The following is an 18,001-nucleotide window of genomic DNA, read 5'->3' as shown; positions in this document are numbered from 1 at the left end:
GTTCCACGTGCGATGTGGAATTCACTGTATCAACCTCTGACAACTCTAGTGTGGGACAGGAGGATGGTGCTCCTAAACGTTGGGAGAGTGCCTGGTGCACAGGGGGGTGCTCTCTGCTGGTGGCACTGGACACTGTATGCGGGGGGTGGGGTGGGGGGGTGGCTGGAGGGAGCCTGAAAGTAGTGGGGTCCAGGCACCATGGGAGAACTGGAGTTCCAGGGTGGTGGTGGCTTCAAAGGGCTGTCCCTGTTGGGCCAGATCGGTGTCAGCTGTGTTCGAGACTGGGGTTTCCAGGGGGATGGCACTGCGCTTGCGTGTGGGTGTTGTGTGTGTGTGTGGGGGGGAAGGTCACACCTCAGTAGCTTTCTGTGCTGTAGCCCTTGAGGGCCCCGCCTCCTGCCAGGTTTGGGAGACTCCAAATCTAGGTCCACGGGACCTCTTACCTCATTATAGTAGGGGCAGTTAGTGGACTCCTTCATGGATGTGTACTTCTTGTCGTCGCCCACCTCCACGCACACCACGGGGTCCATGTTCAAGCCCACCAGCTGCCGAGCCTCGATCACCGTGATGCTGACCTGCAGATGGGAGACACGAGGGGTGGACAGACAGAGCTAGAGCTGAGTGCACGAGAGCAGCGGGCGTCTAGTGGCCTTGAACAGGCTGGAGGACAGAGGGGCCAGCGCCAGATTTGGAGTCTCAGCCTTGGTGTCCAGTAGGATCGCTGCCTCTCCTGTTCTGGGCAACCCTGGCCTTTCACCCCCTTCTCCGCCTGGGTGTCTTCATGGACAAGGGAAGGGCTCCCCCAAAGCCAAACCCACTGCCATCAAGTTGGCTCCATCTAAGGGCAACCCTACATCGGGTGCGAGGCTGTAAATCTTCATAGGAGCAGACAACCTCCTCTTTCTCCCTTGGAGCAGCTGGTGGGTTGGAACTGCCCACCTTACTGTTAGCAGCCCAGCCCCCAACCCTCGGCACCACCAGGGCTCCTTTGAAACAACGGCAGGCAGTGCGCTTAGTCAAGGATGTCCACCGTGAGCATTGGGCTCTTTAAAAGCGCGTGCTCTCTCTCTGGGGTCAAGTTGGCAGCAGCAACTCTCGGGTTCACATCGGAAGCCTTGCAGGCAGTGAGGTGACATTCACAGTAGAGGGAGAACTTGGACAAGGAAGGAGAGAGGGGTGGCTCACTGTGCATCCTCAACATCACTAACTTGTCATAGTGAAACTGTCGAATTGGTGTGTGCTTTTGCTGTGGATATTTTCAACCAAAAATTAGAAACACAAAGACATGGAGGAACTTGGATTGGCTCACCTCTAGTCAGTGTTCACTAGAATTACCTGGAGGCTTTAAAAAACCCCAAGGCCCAGGCCCCGCTCCAGTTAGTGCAAACAGTGAATGCGGTTGGCTGCTAACTGAAAGGCTGGAAGTTCAAGTCCACCCTAAAGCAACTTCGAAGAAAGGCCTGGTGAGCTACTTCCAAAGCAACACAAAAATCAAGCAAATCCCCATTACTGTCATCGAGTCGATTCTGACTCATAGTGACCCTCGAACACAGGGTAGATTGGCCCATGGGGGTTGCCAAGACTGTAACTCGTTATGGGAGTAGAAATCCTTGTCTTTCTCCCGAGGGGTGGCTGGTGGATTCAAACTGCTGACCTTGTTGTTAGCTGCCCAACATGTAACCACTAAGCCACCAAGGAGAAGTCCATGGAGCTCAGTTCTACTCTGACTCGTGTGCGGTCGTCAGGAGTCGGAACCGACTTCAGGGCACAGGTGGGGATGGAAAGAAAACCCCTTCCTCTGGTGGCTCAGAGATTTTAGGCCCAAATCTATCATTTCTGATGTTGAACTTGGTGACCAGGTATAACAGAGAGAGGCACAGACATGGGGTGGCTGGCCTTGGCACTGACCCCTTGCCCATTCTTCTAGGAACATGGGCAGGGTTGCTCTCTCTGTTTCTTATCCCGGAGACTGGCAAGTTACATATACCATTTTACCCAAGAGAATTCTTTTCCCTCTCCATTAAAAACAGCACAACTACTAAACTTGTTACGGGCTGTGTCCATTGAGCTTCTAAATCAGTAGTTCTCCACCTTCCTCATGCTGCGACCCTTTCATACAGTTCCTCATGTGGTGGTGACCTCCAAACCATACAATTATTTTCCTTGCTACTTCATCACTGTCATAAATCCCTGTGAAAGGGTTGTTCGACCCCCAATGGGGTCGCAACCCATTGAGAACCGCTGTTCTAAGTCTTCTGAAGATCTAGAAAGTTTCACATGTCAGAAATAAGGATGTCAAGAAAATTAGATATGGTAATGCCAACAAGAGGGTACCCTGCCCCCAGTGAGGGGCCTGCAGAACTGGAAATGGAATCCTTTCTAATTGAAGTCGCACTTGAACTTACACAAGCAAATATTTCTATTCCGAAGTTCAAGCGGCAAAGGGAATGGACTGGATATTCAGAATCTGGAGCCCTGAAGTTCAGCAATCACCATTTCTGTTGTAAGCAAAAAAGGAACTTGAACTAATTCACTTAGCTCTGAGTTGCTTGCGCTCAGAGAACACACGGATGCTAGAAATCCTTCCAGAACATTCTTTGTATAACCATGAGTGAGTTTTAAGCTCCATGAAACTTTTTACACCCAAGTTTTAATTTCTTTTTTAATTCCACTATTTTCTTCTAAAGTTAAACCTTCTTACTCTCTTACCCATGCCACCCAAAGAGGCTCTTTGTAACTCAAGACTGGAAGGGAGGCAGAGTTTGGGCCTAACAAGGTACTACAGACTTGCCAGGAGAGGTTAACCTGGCCAGTGGGAGGGGCTGGTTTGTTTTTATGTCTCTGTACCTGACTATGAAGCTAGGCACTCTACCCCCTCCCCCTTTCAGGATCTAGAAGTTTCCACCTCCCTCTATGGGGCAGAGCCAACAAGAGCTGGCAAACCTTGGGTGCAAGCTTGGACAGGAGAGGTGGTTGAGGATTGAAAGGGGCTGAAAGGAGGGGAGGTAGGGGCTCTTTGCTGGCTGAGGGCGTAAGCAGCCTGAGCGTGCAGGGGTGAGGCTGCTGATAATAGAGAGAGGCCACTCCCACTGGGCCTCCCTTTCTGCCCCATCCCCCACCTCCCGGACTGTACAGCGTGGAAGGCATCACTTGAGCTTGAAAAGAATTGGTTATTCTTGAGGATTCTTCAGGAGGGTTGGGCTGCCCTTTCCTTCCTCTCTCTAGTCATCGAGAGAGGATGCGCTTGGTGCTTCCTGAGTGGACAAGGAAAAGGCAAACAGAACCATAAATGGGGCTACCTGGCCAGCAGCCCCGGATGCCCTTGGTGGTTGAGGGTTGCACGTTCTCTTTCTGGGATCAGGGTCACAACACCCTGGTGGACTCGTGAAAGCCAGCACAATAAAGTTCGCCAAACCCAACAGTAATGGTACTTTGTGACCTGCTCCCCAGGGATCCTGGTAGCTTCAGGAGCCAGGAGCTGGGGGGTGGGGCACCAGTGGTGGTGGGCCTGTGAGCACTTCCTGTACCTTCCCTCCTCTCTGGGTGGCAGAGATGCGAAAGACCCAGATGTGCACTTGGGGTGAGTCCTCCCAAGGTGACAGGGTGGAGGAGGCTTCAGGAACGTGAGGCCAGGGAGGCGAAAACTGGAGAGACGTTTGGAGGTGACAACGTGTTCATTCTTGGCACCTGGTTCTAGGACAGAGGTCAGGAAGAGGGCGTGAAGCAAACTCAAGGCTCTTTGGCCCACAAGAACAGCCCCTGGCTGGTGCCGAGCCCTGTCCATTGTTAAGGGGCACCTGGCGGGGTGGGGTTCACAGGGAGGAGCTCTCGCTCAGGAGCCTGGGTCATGGAGAGATGCGAATGATCACATCCCTTCTGAACAGGCGAGACTCAGCCCATTGGATGGGTATGCAGCACTATGTTCTTGTCACCTCCAGAACCTCGAGGTTCTACCTGATCTCGAGGGCAGCGCCAAGCCCCCGAGGAACCTCCCAGGATCTGAGTATAGTCAGGGTTCCACCCGCTCACCAGCTGGAGCAGCAGGTGAGTTTGAACTGCCAACCTTTTGGCTTGCAGCGGAGCGCTGGACCATTGTCCCATCAGGGATGCTTTGTACTTTGTACTGCTTTGTGCGAGAGGAAGTAAAAAACTACAGAATCACAGAGACATGGATTCAATCAAAAAGGTCCAGAGACGGAGTTCCTGTTTCCCAGTCTGTCCTCCATCTTAGTCTATCCACTTCTCAAGGTGGAGTTGCCATCTCTCTGACCCTTTCCCCGAGGAGCCCTGGGGGTGTCGTCGGTATGCATTGGCTGCGATCCGTGAGATCAGCCGTTCGAAACCACCAGCTACTCCGAGGGAGAAAGATGGGGCTTGCTACTCCCGTAAAGAGAGACAGCCTGGGAGACCCACGGGGTCAGTTCGACCCTGTCCTACCGGGTCTCTATGAGTCGGCATCGGCCTGGCGGCTGTGAGTCTGGCTGTTGTTTCACTCTTCCCGTGGACTTCTGTGCTCCGTGCTCCACATCCGAGCTTCCCAAGGGCTCGAATCACGTTCCTTTTCAGTGTGCTTTTTGTTTGAGGATGGAAGAAAAAATGTCCGAAAGGGTAGATGAGGCACAGCTTCCAAAGACATTGTTGTAGGGCAGGCCCTGCCACCCCTGTAGAGTCAGCAGGTGTGTGGTTGTGACGGGGGGAAAGCATCTCAGCACACCTCTCCTGCTGCGTTTTGTGTTTTTCTCTCATCAAATGTGGCTTTTGCTTTTCTGAAAACTTCGTCGTACTAAAGCCCTTGTGGTCATCCCGTGCCCTTTGAGAAAATCTATCAAGATGACCCCTTTGGGATCCCCAAACAGTCGCCAAACCCTCCTGAGCTGGCCTCTCTGCCTGGGATCTGAGTGGCCCAGCAGAGCCTCACTAAAGGCGCCATTCTGACTGGCCTTCATTTCTGAAGGACCCTAATGAGCCCTGGGCCTGGTTAGAAGTTGGGCCGTGATCTGAAACGTCTGAAGTTCAAATCCACCGACTGCTCCTTGGGAGAAAGACGGGGCTCTTTGCTCCTGGCATGGGTTCTAGTCTCGGACACTCACAGGGGCAGTTCTACCCTGTCACTTCGAGTTGGAACCAAGTCGGCAGCCAGTGTGGTGCATGTGTTTGAACAAGACGAAGACAAGTGCATTGACTGAAAGGACTCGTCTAGAGCCACCCACTGACACAGAGACACATGAAGACACGTTTTGTGGGAACAAACCTGCGTGTGGATGGACTGGAATGCTAGTGGGACTGCTCTTTTGACTCATCCTCATATTTATCGGAAGCGAAGAAAGGTTTAATCTGTATCTTCACAGCTCTCTCTGAGAGCGTATTCATGCTCTCTGTGGAATTGTGAATAACTCACAGTACTACACTACTGAGTCAACTATGACAACAGATTCCCTGTAGTCAGAAGATTTTTTTAAAATCCTTTGAAGGGAAACCAAGTGGCCCATTTCAGCAGTCTCTGGGAGAAGGGACTTCGGTAGTTATATAAGTTCATGTTGACTTGATAAATAGGTGTAGTGGTGGAGTCTAGCCTGTCAAACAGGTCACAGCCTGTTTTATGCCTCCTTGTGGGTGCGTCTTCTCATGAAGATTCTGGGAACTTCCTCTTTTCCTCCCTGGAGGCAGGATTCACACTCGCTCTGCTTCACCTTCCTGTTGACAGTCCACATGGAGTCACGCTGATGGCAGCAGGAGCCATGGAGATGCTTCCACCACTACTGGATCCACAAGACTTTCCACCCACCGGCCTGTGATCTTCCTGCATTTGGCATCATTGAATGTGCTGCATGAATCTGACGAGGAAATCATGGGCTAATATAGAACTTATGGACTTGATCTGGACTGGGCTGGGCTGTTTCTTCGATGCATAATTGCTTCTTGATATACAGTGATCTCTTGCACATATATGAGCATCAATGAATTTGTTTCTCTAGACAACTCAGATTCACAAGGGGACACAATTGAGGGTCTGATGCTGCAAAGCTGAGGACCAGGCCCTAGGATGGGAAGGCTAGATTGGGGGTGGCGCCAACCTGTGTAGATAGACCTGACCCAGCAGCTGGCGGCCATGCTCCTGCCTGCATTTCACAATCTTACAGCTGCAGACTCTCTTTAGTTTAAGAAAGTACAAGTGATGCCAATTTCAAACACACAAAGCAGCAAAAAGAAGACAGAAGCCACCCATCTCGCCATCTGGAGACATGCAAGCACAATTGACCTTTCTTACAGCCTGAGAACAATGCAAACCAACTCTGTCCCAAGACGCATCTTTTGGGCAGCTCGACTGTTCCTTTATGTGGTTGTCCCTCTTTACAGTTTTCCTAGGTCCCTCAGTCTGGCTCGACGATACCCAGCACTGGACACAAAAGTCTTGCTTGAGAGGCCTTCGACCAGCACAAGCAGCATCCTCGGGCTCCTCCTTGGATGTGCACCTTCTAACCTATGACAGTCCAGGAATGTCTTTCAGGAATAAGCTTGTTTTAGAAACACACCCAGCTTGTGGTTCTCTATGACCTCCAGATCTGTGCTTCCACAGGTTCTATATCACACCTATGACCAGAACCCTCACCAGAGAAGATGAAGGACATGAGGCCTCCAGGTGTCCACCTACCTGGTAATCCATGGGCCTTCCAGCACTTGGCTCCATCTTGATGTCTGGTTTAGACCTGGAGGAGAGAAGTGTGGAACATGGAACACCAGACCTGGGATTTGGGGGAAGGGGGGTGTAGGGGTTGAGGTCGGGGACAGAAGGGAAATGATCATGTTGAGACCTTGGAGAAGGGCAGAGGGCTTTAATTTGGGCTATTAACATAAATGAATTATTCTCAGAGGTCCCAAAAGAGAGGTCTATCCAAGGGACAGAAACAAGAGGGGGATAGATTACACAGTGGGGCAGCTCTGTGTGGTGCGGTGTACCAAACCTGGTGTTTAAAGACCTGGGCCCAAACCTGTAGCTACTGCAGTCTGTTTTTGCAGCAAGAGAAGTAAGGCATTAAAAAACAAAATTACAAACAAAAAACAAGGAGCAAAGTTAGAAAGAATCTCTTCTTCACCATCCAACTTCTAAGCATGGCAAACCAGGGCCCGCCTGATGAGGTGGAGGCATGTGGGGACACGGGGTTTCTGTCCACTCACCGCTTGTTGGAGACATTGGTAGTGAGAGCCGTGACAGAGGCTAGAGACACCGAGTCAGGGTCCAGCCCGTCCCCAAGCCGAATGGCCAGGCGGTCAAGGTCCTCCATCTCCAGTACCGCTGGCTCATCTGGGAAGAGACAACACAATGTAGGTGGGTGACTGGGTTCCCTTTTGACCTTGGCATCGAGAAGTTCAGAGCCAGGTTCAAGGTTTACCTGTAGCCTGCTAAGAAGGTTATGGTGTGTAGATCTGCTGGTTTGGCTACCTGCTTTTGATCATGTGTTCATCGATATTTTATCTCAGTTTTAAGTTTAATTGAATGTCAACTCTCTTCGTATACCAGAGTTGCTTAAGCCCTAAGTCCGCCGTGGAAGAAGGCTAGGAATAAATGCATACGTGGGTTCCTCTCAACAATGGCTGCCGTTGAGAGAGTGGTGACTCTGTGAGATCCATTGCCGAGCACGTTACCTACACATCCTTAGTGCTCACAGCCTCATCCTGTCAGCAGAGGCATTGTTTTCATGTCACAGATGGGAAACTGAGGCTTAGGAAACAGCATATCCAGATATAATGACTGGGAGAATTCAAACTCTAACCATGTCCAGAGATATATGAATCCACTGAGACCAAGAAATGATTCTGAGAACCCCCCCCCCCCACAAGGTGTTTGGACCTCAGAATGCTGCATGGCCTGAACAGAAGAGCACAGCTGGAATTGGGGGGCGGGGGCGGGGGGCAAGAGAAAGGGAGAGAGGAGATTCAGGGGGAGGGGCTAAAGGGACTCACCACACAGGGGCTATTGGGAAGGGCAACCAAGAGGCCTACAGGTGACCATGTGATCCATGGATTCAGGTCACAGCTAGGGGCAAAGGGAAGACTCCTTTGGGATCTTCGCCAAGTCACCGAGCAGATAGTCCCCACACAGGTACCTAGGTGTCTCCGTTTCTCCTGCTACCCCTTTGCCTCCTCTTTAGAAACTCTCTTGCCCCCTTTCCCCAGCACATGCCACTCCAGCCTTCACCAGCTCATGAGTGGCTCCCCCTACCCCCACCCGGAGGCCCAGGCCTAGCCTCTGTCTAGAGCACCCCAGGGTGCTCTATGGGAATGAGGGCCTCTGCAGCCAGGTCGTAGGGCATCGCCCACTAAGTCTAGCTGCGGTGCAGGGAACTGGAGATTCTGCTTCTCTCCAGAATGGGAGAATTGACCAAACAACGTTCTCCTGTGTTATTCCCTCCCTTAATCAGACATCTCTAGGAAGGGGCCAAAGTGTGAGTTTCCGTGCGATAAAAATAAAACCACTGCAGATAAAACCCTGCAGAAGGGCAGAGAGGGCTATGCGCTCTTTCCCAGACCCGCTCGGAGGGCCCTGGGCTCTGGAGGCGGGCCCTTGCTGGAATAGCTGATTGAGCACCTGGACTCCCCTGCCAGCCAATGGGCGGCCAGGCCCCTCCCAGGTGGTCCTCACGGACCAATCCCTGAAGAGCCTGCGTGAGCTCAGTCTGGGGCGGGGCTTCACAGGGTCACGTGTCGAGAGATGGCTGGAGGGCACCGCTAGGAAGGCTCCCAAGGGGACAAGGGACCTTACCTTGTCTTTGGGGTTCCTCTTTGTGGGACCGATTCTTGCCGAGCTTCATGGCTGAGAACACGCTCCTCCCAGCTCTGCGAGGGGGCAGCCAGGACGAGGTGGAGGTAGATGGTGGAGACAGGTAGAGGCACGAAGGGAGGGTCACGCACACCAACATAGAGGAGCAAACACAGAAGAGAGTGGCAGATTGACACCTGGGCCCTCATCAGTTGATCCCCGTGGGAGGGGCCAGCTCACACCCCCAGACTGGGAGCTATCCTGGGGGGCTGAGGAGACTGGCAAACCTGCCCACACCTCCTTCCTCACATCCTCACTCTCCAACAGGATAGAGGCCCCTGTGCACAGACCGAAACGGCATACAGATGGACGACTAAGGCCTTCCACTAGCAGGAACAATGGAAACCGGAGCCCCTCTGGGCCCTGGGCTCTTCAGCCACATCGCACCCTGCCTTCTCTGAGCTCTGAGCTCAGCCAGCACCCACAGCCTCAGCCTCTAGTGTCTGTGCCCCACTTCAGTGACTGGGAAGGAAGCTGGCCCATCAGATACAACGCATTAGGACGAATGGCAGGGATTGGTGGGCAGAAGCCTGGGGAGAAGGTGGGAAGCTTTGGGGGAAATAAGCTGTGCAGGCCTCAGATTACCCTGGTATTCAAAAAATGTCACTGGCTCTTTTGGGACCTTTCCCAAGACACCTGCCTTATGGTTTAAACACAATATCTACCTGGACACAACTCCCAGCCTCTCCCTGTTCCTCCCAATCTCCCTCCAGTCCTACCACCAACCGCTTCTCTGATGTCTTCCCCAGGGACCACCAGCCACTCAGCTTTCTGTACCTCGCTGCTCCCACCCACCAGAGTCCCATGCTTCCCTGGGTCCTCGCCTTCCCTTGCTCCGGGGTTTTCTCTGGTTCCCAGGACACAGAAGGTGACAAGACCCTTTCCCATCTAGTGTAGACCTGGCTTTTGCCCCTCCTGCCCACCCCCTCTTACTGCCGGTCCTTCTCAGGAACTTAGGGCAATTCCATAGTTCCTACCTCTTCCTGTGGTTTGATGTCGCCTTCCACGCCCAGAACAGGGGCCTTGAAGTCAAAGAGGGTGAGGAAAAGGGGTGGGGGTCCTCACTGTCCCTTTGGTGATGTCCCTGCAGCAAGCCTGTGGTCCCTGGTGCCAGGAGGCACGGAGAGTAGGATCCGCGGGAGGTACAGTGCAGTATTCCATTACTCCATCAATATTGCAGGAGCTTCGGGATACCTGACTCCCTCCACTTCCCATTCTCCCTCCTCAGGGGTGTGGCCTCATCAACCTGCAGGCCCAGGTGGGGCAAGGTGCAGGCTACATCTTTGGTCTCATCTGCAGCAGAGCCCACCCAGCTTTGGGTCAAGGTGGCTCCCTGTTGCCGAGCCTGCCCCCAAGCCCCTGTCTTTGTGCTGGTTAATGTCCTTAGAGAGATGTCTAGAGATCTCAAGTCCCTCCTAGTGTCAAGGCACGGAGGCTACGTGCCTCTGTCCCCTTGAAATGACAACCAGGGGCCATCCGTTCCCTGTGGCACCAGCTCACGGTTTCAGAGGGCCGGGCACATCCATGAGGTCCTACCCAGTGTCGTCGATGGGCCCACCCAATCCAGTTCTGCTGCTTGTACATAATGTTGGGAGGGAGAGGGAATGAGAGCGCCTCTCAAAAGGGGAATGCCTTTGGAATGCTCCAGTTTTCCTCCTTTGTGTAAGAGGAGTTACGTTATCAAGGCAGAAAAAGGCCAAGAAGAGCTTCCGTAACCTTTCTTGATCAAACACTCTGGGCCTGAGGTTTTCCCACAAAATGTTTCCCACGAGAAGGACATGCGTATTTTCTCACACAACCAGTGAGGAAACAGAGGCTCCGTGAGGTTAGAATCATGTCTGTGTCACAGTCAGCAGCAGCAGGGCTGAGACTGACATTTAAAGCTCCAGTCCCCGTGGCCAGTCAGATTGCCATGACATCCCCACTCTTTGCCTGGATGCTATGGTAGTGGGAGTCCCCTCTGGACCATGTGGGTTTCTGACATTCTTCAGGGCCTGTCCTGAGTACAGGATGGCCTGGCATAAGCTACAGATCATGGCATCATCTGTGAGGAGCCCCACAGGCCATGCCCAGAGAAGGGGCTCTTTCAAAGGAAACCTAAGCATCAATACATTTAGAAAGAAATGGCTATAAATATCAAATGATGGGTAACATATATGGAACGGGTCAGGGAAGCCATCAGAAGCGGTTGTGTGAGACCCAGAGACCATACATGCCTGGGAAAAGCCATACACGTGCTGACATGGGCACTGGGCCAGGGCTTTGCTTTGTCAGGTCTCTGTACTGTCAAGGCCCCTAGTGATTTCCTAAGGAGCCCTGGGGGTGGACTGTGAACCTTAAAGTCACCATATCAAACCCACCAGCTGCTCCTCAGGAGACAGACGAGGCTATCTGTTCCCATCAAGATTTACAGCCTCAGACATCCTATTAAAGTTCCTATTGAAGGTCACTATGAGCTGAAATTGACTTGACCGTAGAAGGTTTGGGGATGATTTTCTAAGGAGCCCTGGTGGCACGGTGGCACGAGCGCTCAGCTGCTAACGATCAGTTTGGTGGTTCAAACCCACTACCCCTTCCCCAGAAGAAAGCTGTGGCAGTCTGTGGAAGTTTACAAACTTAGAAGCCCTAGACTCTAGGGCCTAGACCAGTGGTTCTCAACCTTCCTAATGCCACGACCACGGCCCTTTAATACCATTCCTCAGGTGTGGTGAACCCCACCCCCAGCTTTGAAATTATTTCCATTGCTACATTATAACTGTAAGTTTGCTGCTGTTTTGAATCAGGCGACCCCTGTGACAGGGTCGTTAGATCCCCAAAGGGATCGAGACTCACAGATTGAGGACCACTGGCCTAGAGGGTCACTATGCGCTGGAATTGACTTGACGCCAATGGCTTTGAATAGTGGTCTAGATCCAGTTGGGCAGTCCCGATCATCTGAACCGAGGAAACACCAGTGTCAGCAAGCAGCGACTATAGCCGACAACAGTATAAATGTAGCCACCATCTCTCAATGCCTCCACAATCGCCCCTAGATTATTCTCATAATGGGTACGTAATCCCACACTCTCACTGTCTGCTGTTCGGAAGAACACCTGGCAGGTATGTGTTAGTTTTCATTCAAGAGAGTCAAATAAGAGAGTAATCTTCTCTGAAGTGCCCCACCCCCCGAGTGCAGGAACCTCGTGAGGCCAAGGCAACAGGGACTTCCCAGCACCCCTAGACCACTGTGTCTGAAAACAGCCTTCTCCAGACCTCTCCCATCACTCAGCTGAGGTGGCTGATTTCAAATGCAAGTTCCCACGAGGTCACACTTTCTGGGACTGAGGACTCAGAACTGGCCTGCTTAATACATCACTCAGTGGACTGCTAGCTGCAAGGTCATTAGTTTGAAACCATAAGCTGCTCCGAGGGGGAAAGATGAGGTGTTCTACTCCTGTGAAGAGTTACCATCTCAGAAATCCGAAGGGGGCAATTTCTACCCTGTCCTACAGGGTCCCTACATGTCGACATAGTTGAAGACAGAGTTGACTTCTGTTTTTTTTTCTCTCCCCCTACAGAATTTGGAAGTAAGTGAAGCAGTTGTGGTGGGAAAGGGGACACCCTCCCCAGGTTTACCCAGAACCCAACCTGTGGACTTTTACTAGTGGCCGCCGGGCTGGCTGTATCCCTGTCAGGAGTCCTGTATGTGTACGCAGACAACATGCAGTATGCAGTTTCCGCAACCCCCTCAGGGTTTAGTCTCCTATGTGTAGACTCACTGTTTCCATGGAGGTATTTATATGAAAAATATGTGTGCTATTCTCAAGAAGCATGCCTGGTGTCCACCTGCCATTCTTCCTAGCTCCCCGTGGGGCCCTGCCTCCTTCGGTATTGGCGGTTCCTTTCTGCCCAGCCTCATGGCTCAGCTGCTGCTTTCCTGAGTGACCCAATACAAGCCAGGCTGGCACAGTCATTGGTGGGCTGCCTGGACCTTAGAGGGCCCACATCGGCCTGCATAGCACCGCTGAACCCCATTCTAGTCACAGACATCCCAGTCCGTGGGGAAGCGCTCTCAGATCAAAAACATTTGCCCTGCTTGGAAAGTCAGCTGCCCTCTGCCAGTGCACAAGGCCTGCCCTGGCTGCCCCAGCCCCAGAGGGGGTACTAGGCAGTAAGTGACTGTGGCTATTGGACACTGGTCCTCCTGGCTTACCCAAGTGGAAAAGGGCATGGGGCAGTTACAGGCCCTGCATTCAAAAGCCACGTCACTCCTTAAAACAAACGTATTTAGAAGCACTGATTGAGATGAAACAAAAACAAAACAAAACAACTGTGCTTATCCAATGACTCCTTTGTACATCCTGAAGCAAGCCAAAGGAGAAACCCGTCTCCCAGAACCCTGCCTACTTTTAATTATCGCAGCGGACAGGCTGACTGAGTGGGCCTCGGCGTGCTCGGAACATCTCCATAGGAAGCCTTTCTCTCCTGATAAAGACTGTAGAACCAGGTAGGAAACAACAACAACCCGAACTGCCAGCCAGTCCGTTCTGACCCATAGAGACCCGATAGAGCAGAGACGAGGTCTGCCTCAGGGTTTCCGAGGCTGTGCATCTTTAAGGGAGAGGACAGCCTCCTCTTTGTCTCCTGGGGCGGCTGGTGGAGTCAAACTGCGGACCTTGAGGTTAGCAGCACCACTAGCTGCCCGGGCTCCTCAGAGATGCATGGGGGTGGGGGCTGATTTTGGGAACCCCTGTCTAAGGCTGTGTGCCTGATTGATTTCCCCACACCGGCTCTCCATGCAGCTGGGCTGCGGGGTGTTACTGCTGCTGCCTTTTGTAAGTTTCCAGCTGGATGGCGAGTGAGAAGTCCATCCCGGGAAAGTCGTCTGGAGCCTGGGGCACCACCAGCTCCCAGAAAACGGCCTGTCTGGTTTGACAGGTAAAGAGTAAAGTTTTGAGTTTTTTGGGGGGCGGGAATAAATGCTAACTGAATCAGTGTGCTTTTGTTTTAAGATTAGACATGTGATCAAAGCCTTAGGTTTCAAAAATAAGGAATCTGTTGGTTAGGTTACTGGTGGTGTTGCTAGTTGCTGTCCAGTGATCTCCCACTCATGACGCCCCCATGGGGTGCAGAGTGGAATCACTTCATGGGGCTTTCACCCACTATCCTCCCTAAGTCGTTCACTGGGCGGGCCTTCCAGGGTGGGAAGGTGGTGGTGTTTGAACTGCCAACCTTATGATTAGTAAAATACAGTGCCCTGTCCTTCCTACTGGTATGCTGAGCATTTTTTTCCCTTCCCAAATAAAGTTCTCTGTGTGGTTTTGTTGGGTTCTACAGTTACCAAAGGGGTTAGTGTGGACAGACACCGACCAAAGGAGGAAAAACAAAATTCCCTCAGAGCTCAACTACTTACAGCCAAGGGAGCTTCTTAGTCAAGGTGCTTGGCAGCATGGGCGGCAGAAGCCCAGCGGGGTGGGCTCTTTCGAATGCCCGAGGGCTGGCAGTCACATTTGCAGAGGGATGTGTGCCTGGGAAGCAGGCGGGCATTTCTCTCCAGAGGGAGGACGCGAACATTAGTGCACTCTCTGGAAATGCTGCTTTCTTTTGTGGCGCTGATGACTTCTTTGTCTTATTCCCCACGGCGGCCTAAAGGCCTGCGGTCATGGCTGCGTGGTGCACAGAGCCCTGGGAGAGCTTGGCCTTCACCATGACGGGATCATTCGCCAATCTAAATCTAGTGGTCTGAGGCTTTCCTTAGTTCAGGTCTATGCATTGTTCCACTAGCATTGGCTTAGAATGGAGTGTCATACACAAAGGAGCCATAGACAAAACCCACTCAGTGCCCAGGGCTTCTGTCCCACCATGGGCATCCTTGGAGCCTGTCCAGGCCCATTAGCCCAGGTCTCAGACGGTCAGGATGGTCAAACTCCCGTCCGTAGGATTAAGGCCTACTCTGCATTCTTTCAGCAGCCAGATCCTCAAAGCTCGGGGGCCTGATCTCTAAGCTTCCCAGGATGCACTGTTTCCTTTAGTTTCTGTGCTCTCAAAAATAGATAAATTCATAGCTGCAATTCGCACAATTGTCTTTCAAAATGTGTTACACTGTAACCAGATTGTATTATCTTCCCACATTAGGGCAGGGTAGGCTGACCCTTGTAGCCTCCCTGTCTTCAAAGTGGCCCTCATCACGAGGCCTGAGAGACCCACATGTGCATAGCCTGACCCCAGAAAGGCCAGGGCTGCTGACTCATATGGAGAAAGACGAGGCTTTCCACTCCCATAAAGACGCACAATCTCAAAAACCCACAGGGCAAGCCTACTCTGTTCTGTAGGGTCCCTATGAGAATTGGGGCTACAGCTCTGAGAAAATATCTTAACTCGGTTTCTCTACCTGGAAAATAAAGACCATGTCCCTGGCTTTCTGGCTCTCTTGAATGTGTTTGGAGAATTAGATGGAAATAGGCCAGAGCTCACCGAGTCCTGGGTCTATTATGAAGCCCGGGTGGGAAGGCAAATCCTCTACATTTGAGTCCCAGCCCTGCCACTGGCCTGGAGCATGTTGCTTCCTCTCTTTGGGACTTAGGGTTGGCTGTTGGGCTTCTAATTGCAAAGTTATCAGTTTGTTACCATCTGCTGCTCTGAGGGAGAAAGACAGGGCTTTCTACTTCAGGAAAGAGTTCTAGTCTCAGACCCTGTCCTCTAGGGCACCATGAGTTTGCATCAACTCAATGCCAGTGCATGTTTATTTTTGCAGGGAGGGAGGGGAGCGGTTGGACCACAGTCCCTCTCTACTACCTCTGCCTTTGTGGAAGCCCCTGGGAGGAGTCCTTTGGCTGACAAGGTGCTCTGCAGACCCATCCCTCACCTCAATCTTAGGCCTGGAGTCTTTGGAGCACTTCTTGGCTGGCTCCTCCAATCAGGAAGACCTTCCACCCCTGTACTCACACACATTGCTGTGGGGTCAAGTGGACCATGTCTCTGGGGGTTTTCCATGGTGGGTTTTGGGGAAATGGATCACCAGTCTTTCTTCCGAAGTGCTTTGAACCACGCCCACCTTTTCCGTTAGCAGCTGAGGGCATTAGCCATTTACACCAGGCGGGAGACTCCTCTCCTCCCCTCCCCTCGGAAACCTCAGGAGGACAAAGCCATCCAGGATGCCTGCTCCTCTTCCTCTGCTTCCCTGAGCTTTCTGGGTCTCTGTGCTCTGGCCACAGCCTACAGCCACACTGGTCCTCCTGGAAATCCAGGACCATGTGTCCTGACTCAAGATGGACAGGCTAGGGGTTGGGGTTGGTGTGGGTCTCTTGGTTCCCTGGGTCTCTCCCATTCTTTCCCAGAGAAGCCCAGCGGGTGGGGGCTGGGGGACTTAACAGGGAAGCGGAGAAGGAACCAAGACACTGAAAAGAGGGAGAGGTCATTCAAGTGGAAACCAAAAGGCCCTGGCCACCTCCCACCCCACCCAAGCGCCTCCCTGTCCCTCACCCCCATGCACGGCCAAGTGGCAAGGCCCCATCTCTGTGGCATTCCTCAGCTCTGGCTCTGCCAGGACAGCCCACTCGTTGGCTCCTTTGTCCATAGCCCTGTGGCCGGAGGAGCCTTCCCTCTACCCAGCCGTCTGCCCTCCCGGGGGCGCCTTGGCCTGGGACACCTACTTGCGCTCGCCATCTCTGCCTCCCTTGGTCTTCTCTCTGCCTTTGCTGAGTCGGGGGCGGGTGAGGGGGAGAAATGAGGAGACAAGGGGATGCATGTGAGAGGCTGCAGCCCAAAGACCCTCGTGGCCTTAGCCCCTGACTCTACTGACCCCCACGCTCCCACAGGGCCCTTTTGTCCAGAGACACCCCCTCCCCTCCTCTCCCTGCTACAGCCAGCCAGAAGCCAATGAATCGCCATCAATTTGACCTAGAAGACATCAGAGGGGAACTGTGATCCATCAGCATTTTCCATGGCTGCTTTTCCGGAAGCAGATTGCCGGGCCTTGTTTGCCGCTCTGAGTGCAACTATATCTTTGGTTAGTAGCCCAGCATGGCTGCATCACTGAGGGACACCCCACCCCCAGCAGGCAGATGGAGGCTAACGAGAGAGCAGGCACCCAGTGGACCCCGGTGCTGCTTGGAGGAGCGAGGGAGGGGGTCACGGGAGGGCGCTTGGGGGTCACTGTCCCACCCCTCAGCTCAGTTGAGGGAGGTCTCAGTGGACCAGCAGGCATCTCTCACTCTGAAGATTCTCGGGATCCGTTCACACCTTCCTCAGGGGACTAGCCAGGTGAGTCTGTCCCCACCTCCTCTTTCCCCCCAGGAAGGGGCCACTCTGGATCTCCCCCTCCCAGGAATCCAAACTGTGCTGCGTTTCTCCTCCCTCTAATGGAGTGCGGGCTCCCAAGGCCCGAGGGTCTCCCAGGAGCAGGGCCTGAACCTTCTCTGAGGGACATGGCCTTGTCAGGGTGCTGTTGGGCCCAGGAAGGAGGCACGGTGGACCAGAGGTCCTAGAGCTGGGGCTGTAGGTACAGCTGCTGCTTCTGGGCTCAGAGCAGGCCTGGAGGAGGCCAGGGCTCTGTGCAGGGGCAGGCTACCCAGGTCCCCACGGCTCCATGCCCCCACAGCAGCCTTCTCATCAGGAAGCAGGCAGCTTGTGCTGCAGGAAATCATAAGGAGCAGGTCCCTGTTGCCCAAGGGGCTGAGGCCCTGAGCAGAGAGTAGCTCAGTGCAGAGCAGCAGGCTGGGCATCCGAAGGGCTTCACTGACCCTGAGCCCTGCAGGCTGGGCTGGTCCGGCCTGTGGCCACCCCACCCCTGCCCCCACCCCCAGGGCTCCTCAGAACAGGGGGTTCAGAACACTAATGGCTGATTGGAGGGGATGGTGCACTGAACCTTGCCTTCACAGTCATTCAAGCAGAGTCCCCCTTCTCTGAGTGATACATTGGGATTTTACAGGGGCGGGGGGGGGGGAGCATGGTGATAAGGATGATTTGGGGGAAAGAACTCGATGATTGGCCAGTCCCTGCGAGAGAGGGTGGGGCCGGGGAGCAGGCGTTCACGGGCATGGTGGGAGGGGAGGGGGCGTTTGTGCATGGAGAGTGCACACGATGGTCTTTCTCCTGCTCTTGGGGGTCAATGTGAAACTGCACAGTAGGGTTGACTACCTGAACCATGAAACCTGGACGCCTGGCACACACTCCCCCAACCGTGCACACGCTCCAGACCCGTGG

At 53.3% G+C, this 18,001-nt stretch overlaps 1 protein-coding gene across 3 annotated transcripts in view; it reads right to left on the bottom strand.

Annotated features, from left to right (window-relative positions):
- Window positions 1-18,001, bottom strand: part of OTOF (otoferlin) — a 110,845-nt gene that overhangs the window by 32,873 nt on the left and 59,971 nt on the right. For 2 of the 3 annotated variants that reach the window (XM_075555806.1, XM_075555808.1), the window contains exons 6-9: window positions 8,762-8,835; window positions 7,177-7,303; window positions 6,653-6,707; window positions 444-575 (exon numbers count right to left, since the gene is read on the bottom strand). In XM_075555806.1, the coding sequence (XP_075411921.1) occupies window positions 444-575; window positions 6,653-6,707; window positions 7,177-7,303; window positions 8,762-8,835 (388 nt within the window). Of the gene's footprint in view, window positions 1-443; window positions 576-6,652; window positions 6,708-7,176; window positions 7,304-8,761; window positions 8,836-16,449; window positions 16,495-18,001 lie in introns of all 3 variants that reach the window. The other variant, XM_075555807.1, reaches the window with a different exon arrangement.

The sequence above is a fragment of the Tenrec ecaudatus genome, chromosome 8 (assembly GCF_050624435.1).
Source record: "Tenrec ecaudatus isolate mTenEca1 chromosome 8, mTenEca1.hap1, whole genome shotgun sequence".
Classification (NCBI taxonomy): Eukaryota; Metazoa; Chordata; class Mammalia; order Afrosoricida; family Tenrecidae; genus Tenrec; species Tenrec ecaudatus.
The sequence above is the reverse complement of the archived record's forward strand: the minus strand, read 5'-3'. Positions and strand labels throughout refer to the sequence as shown.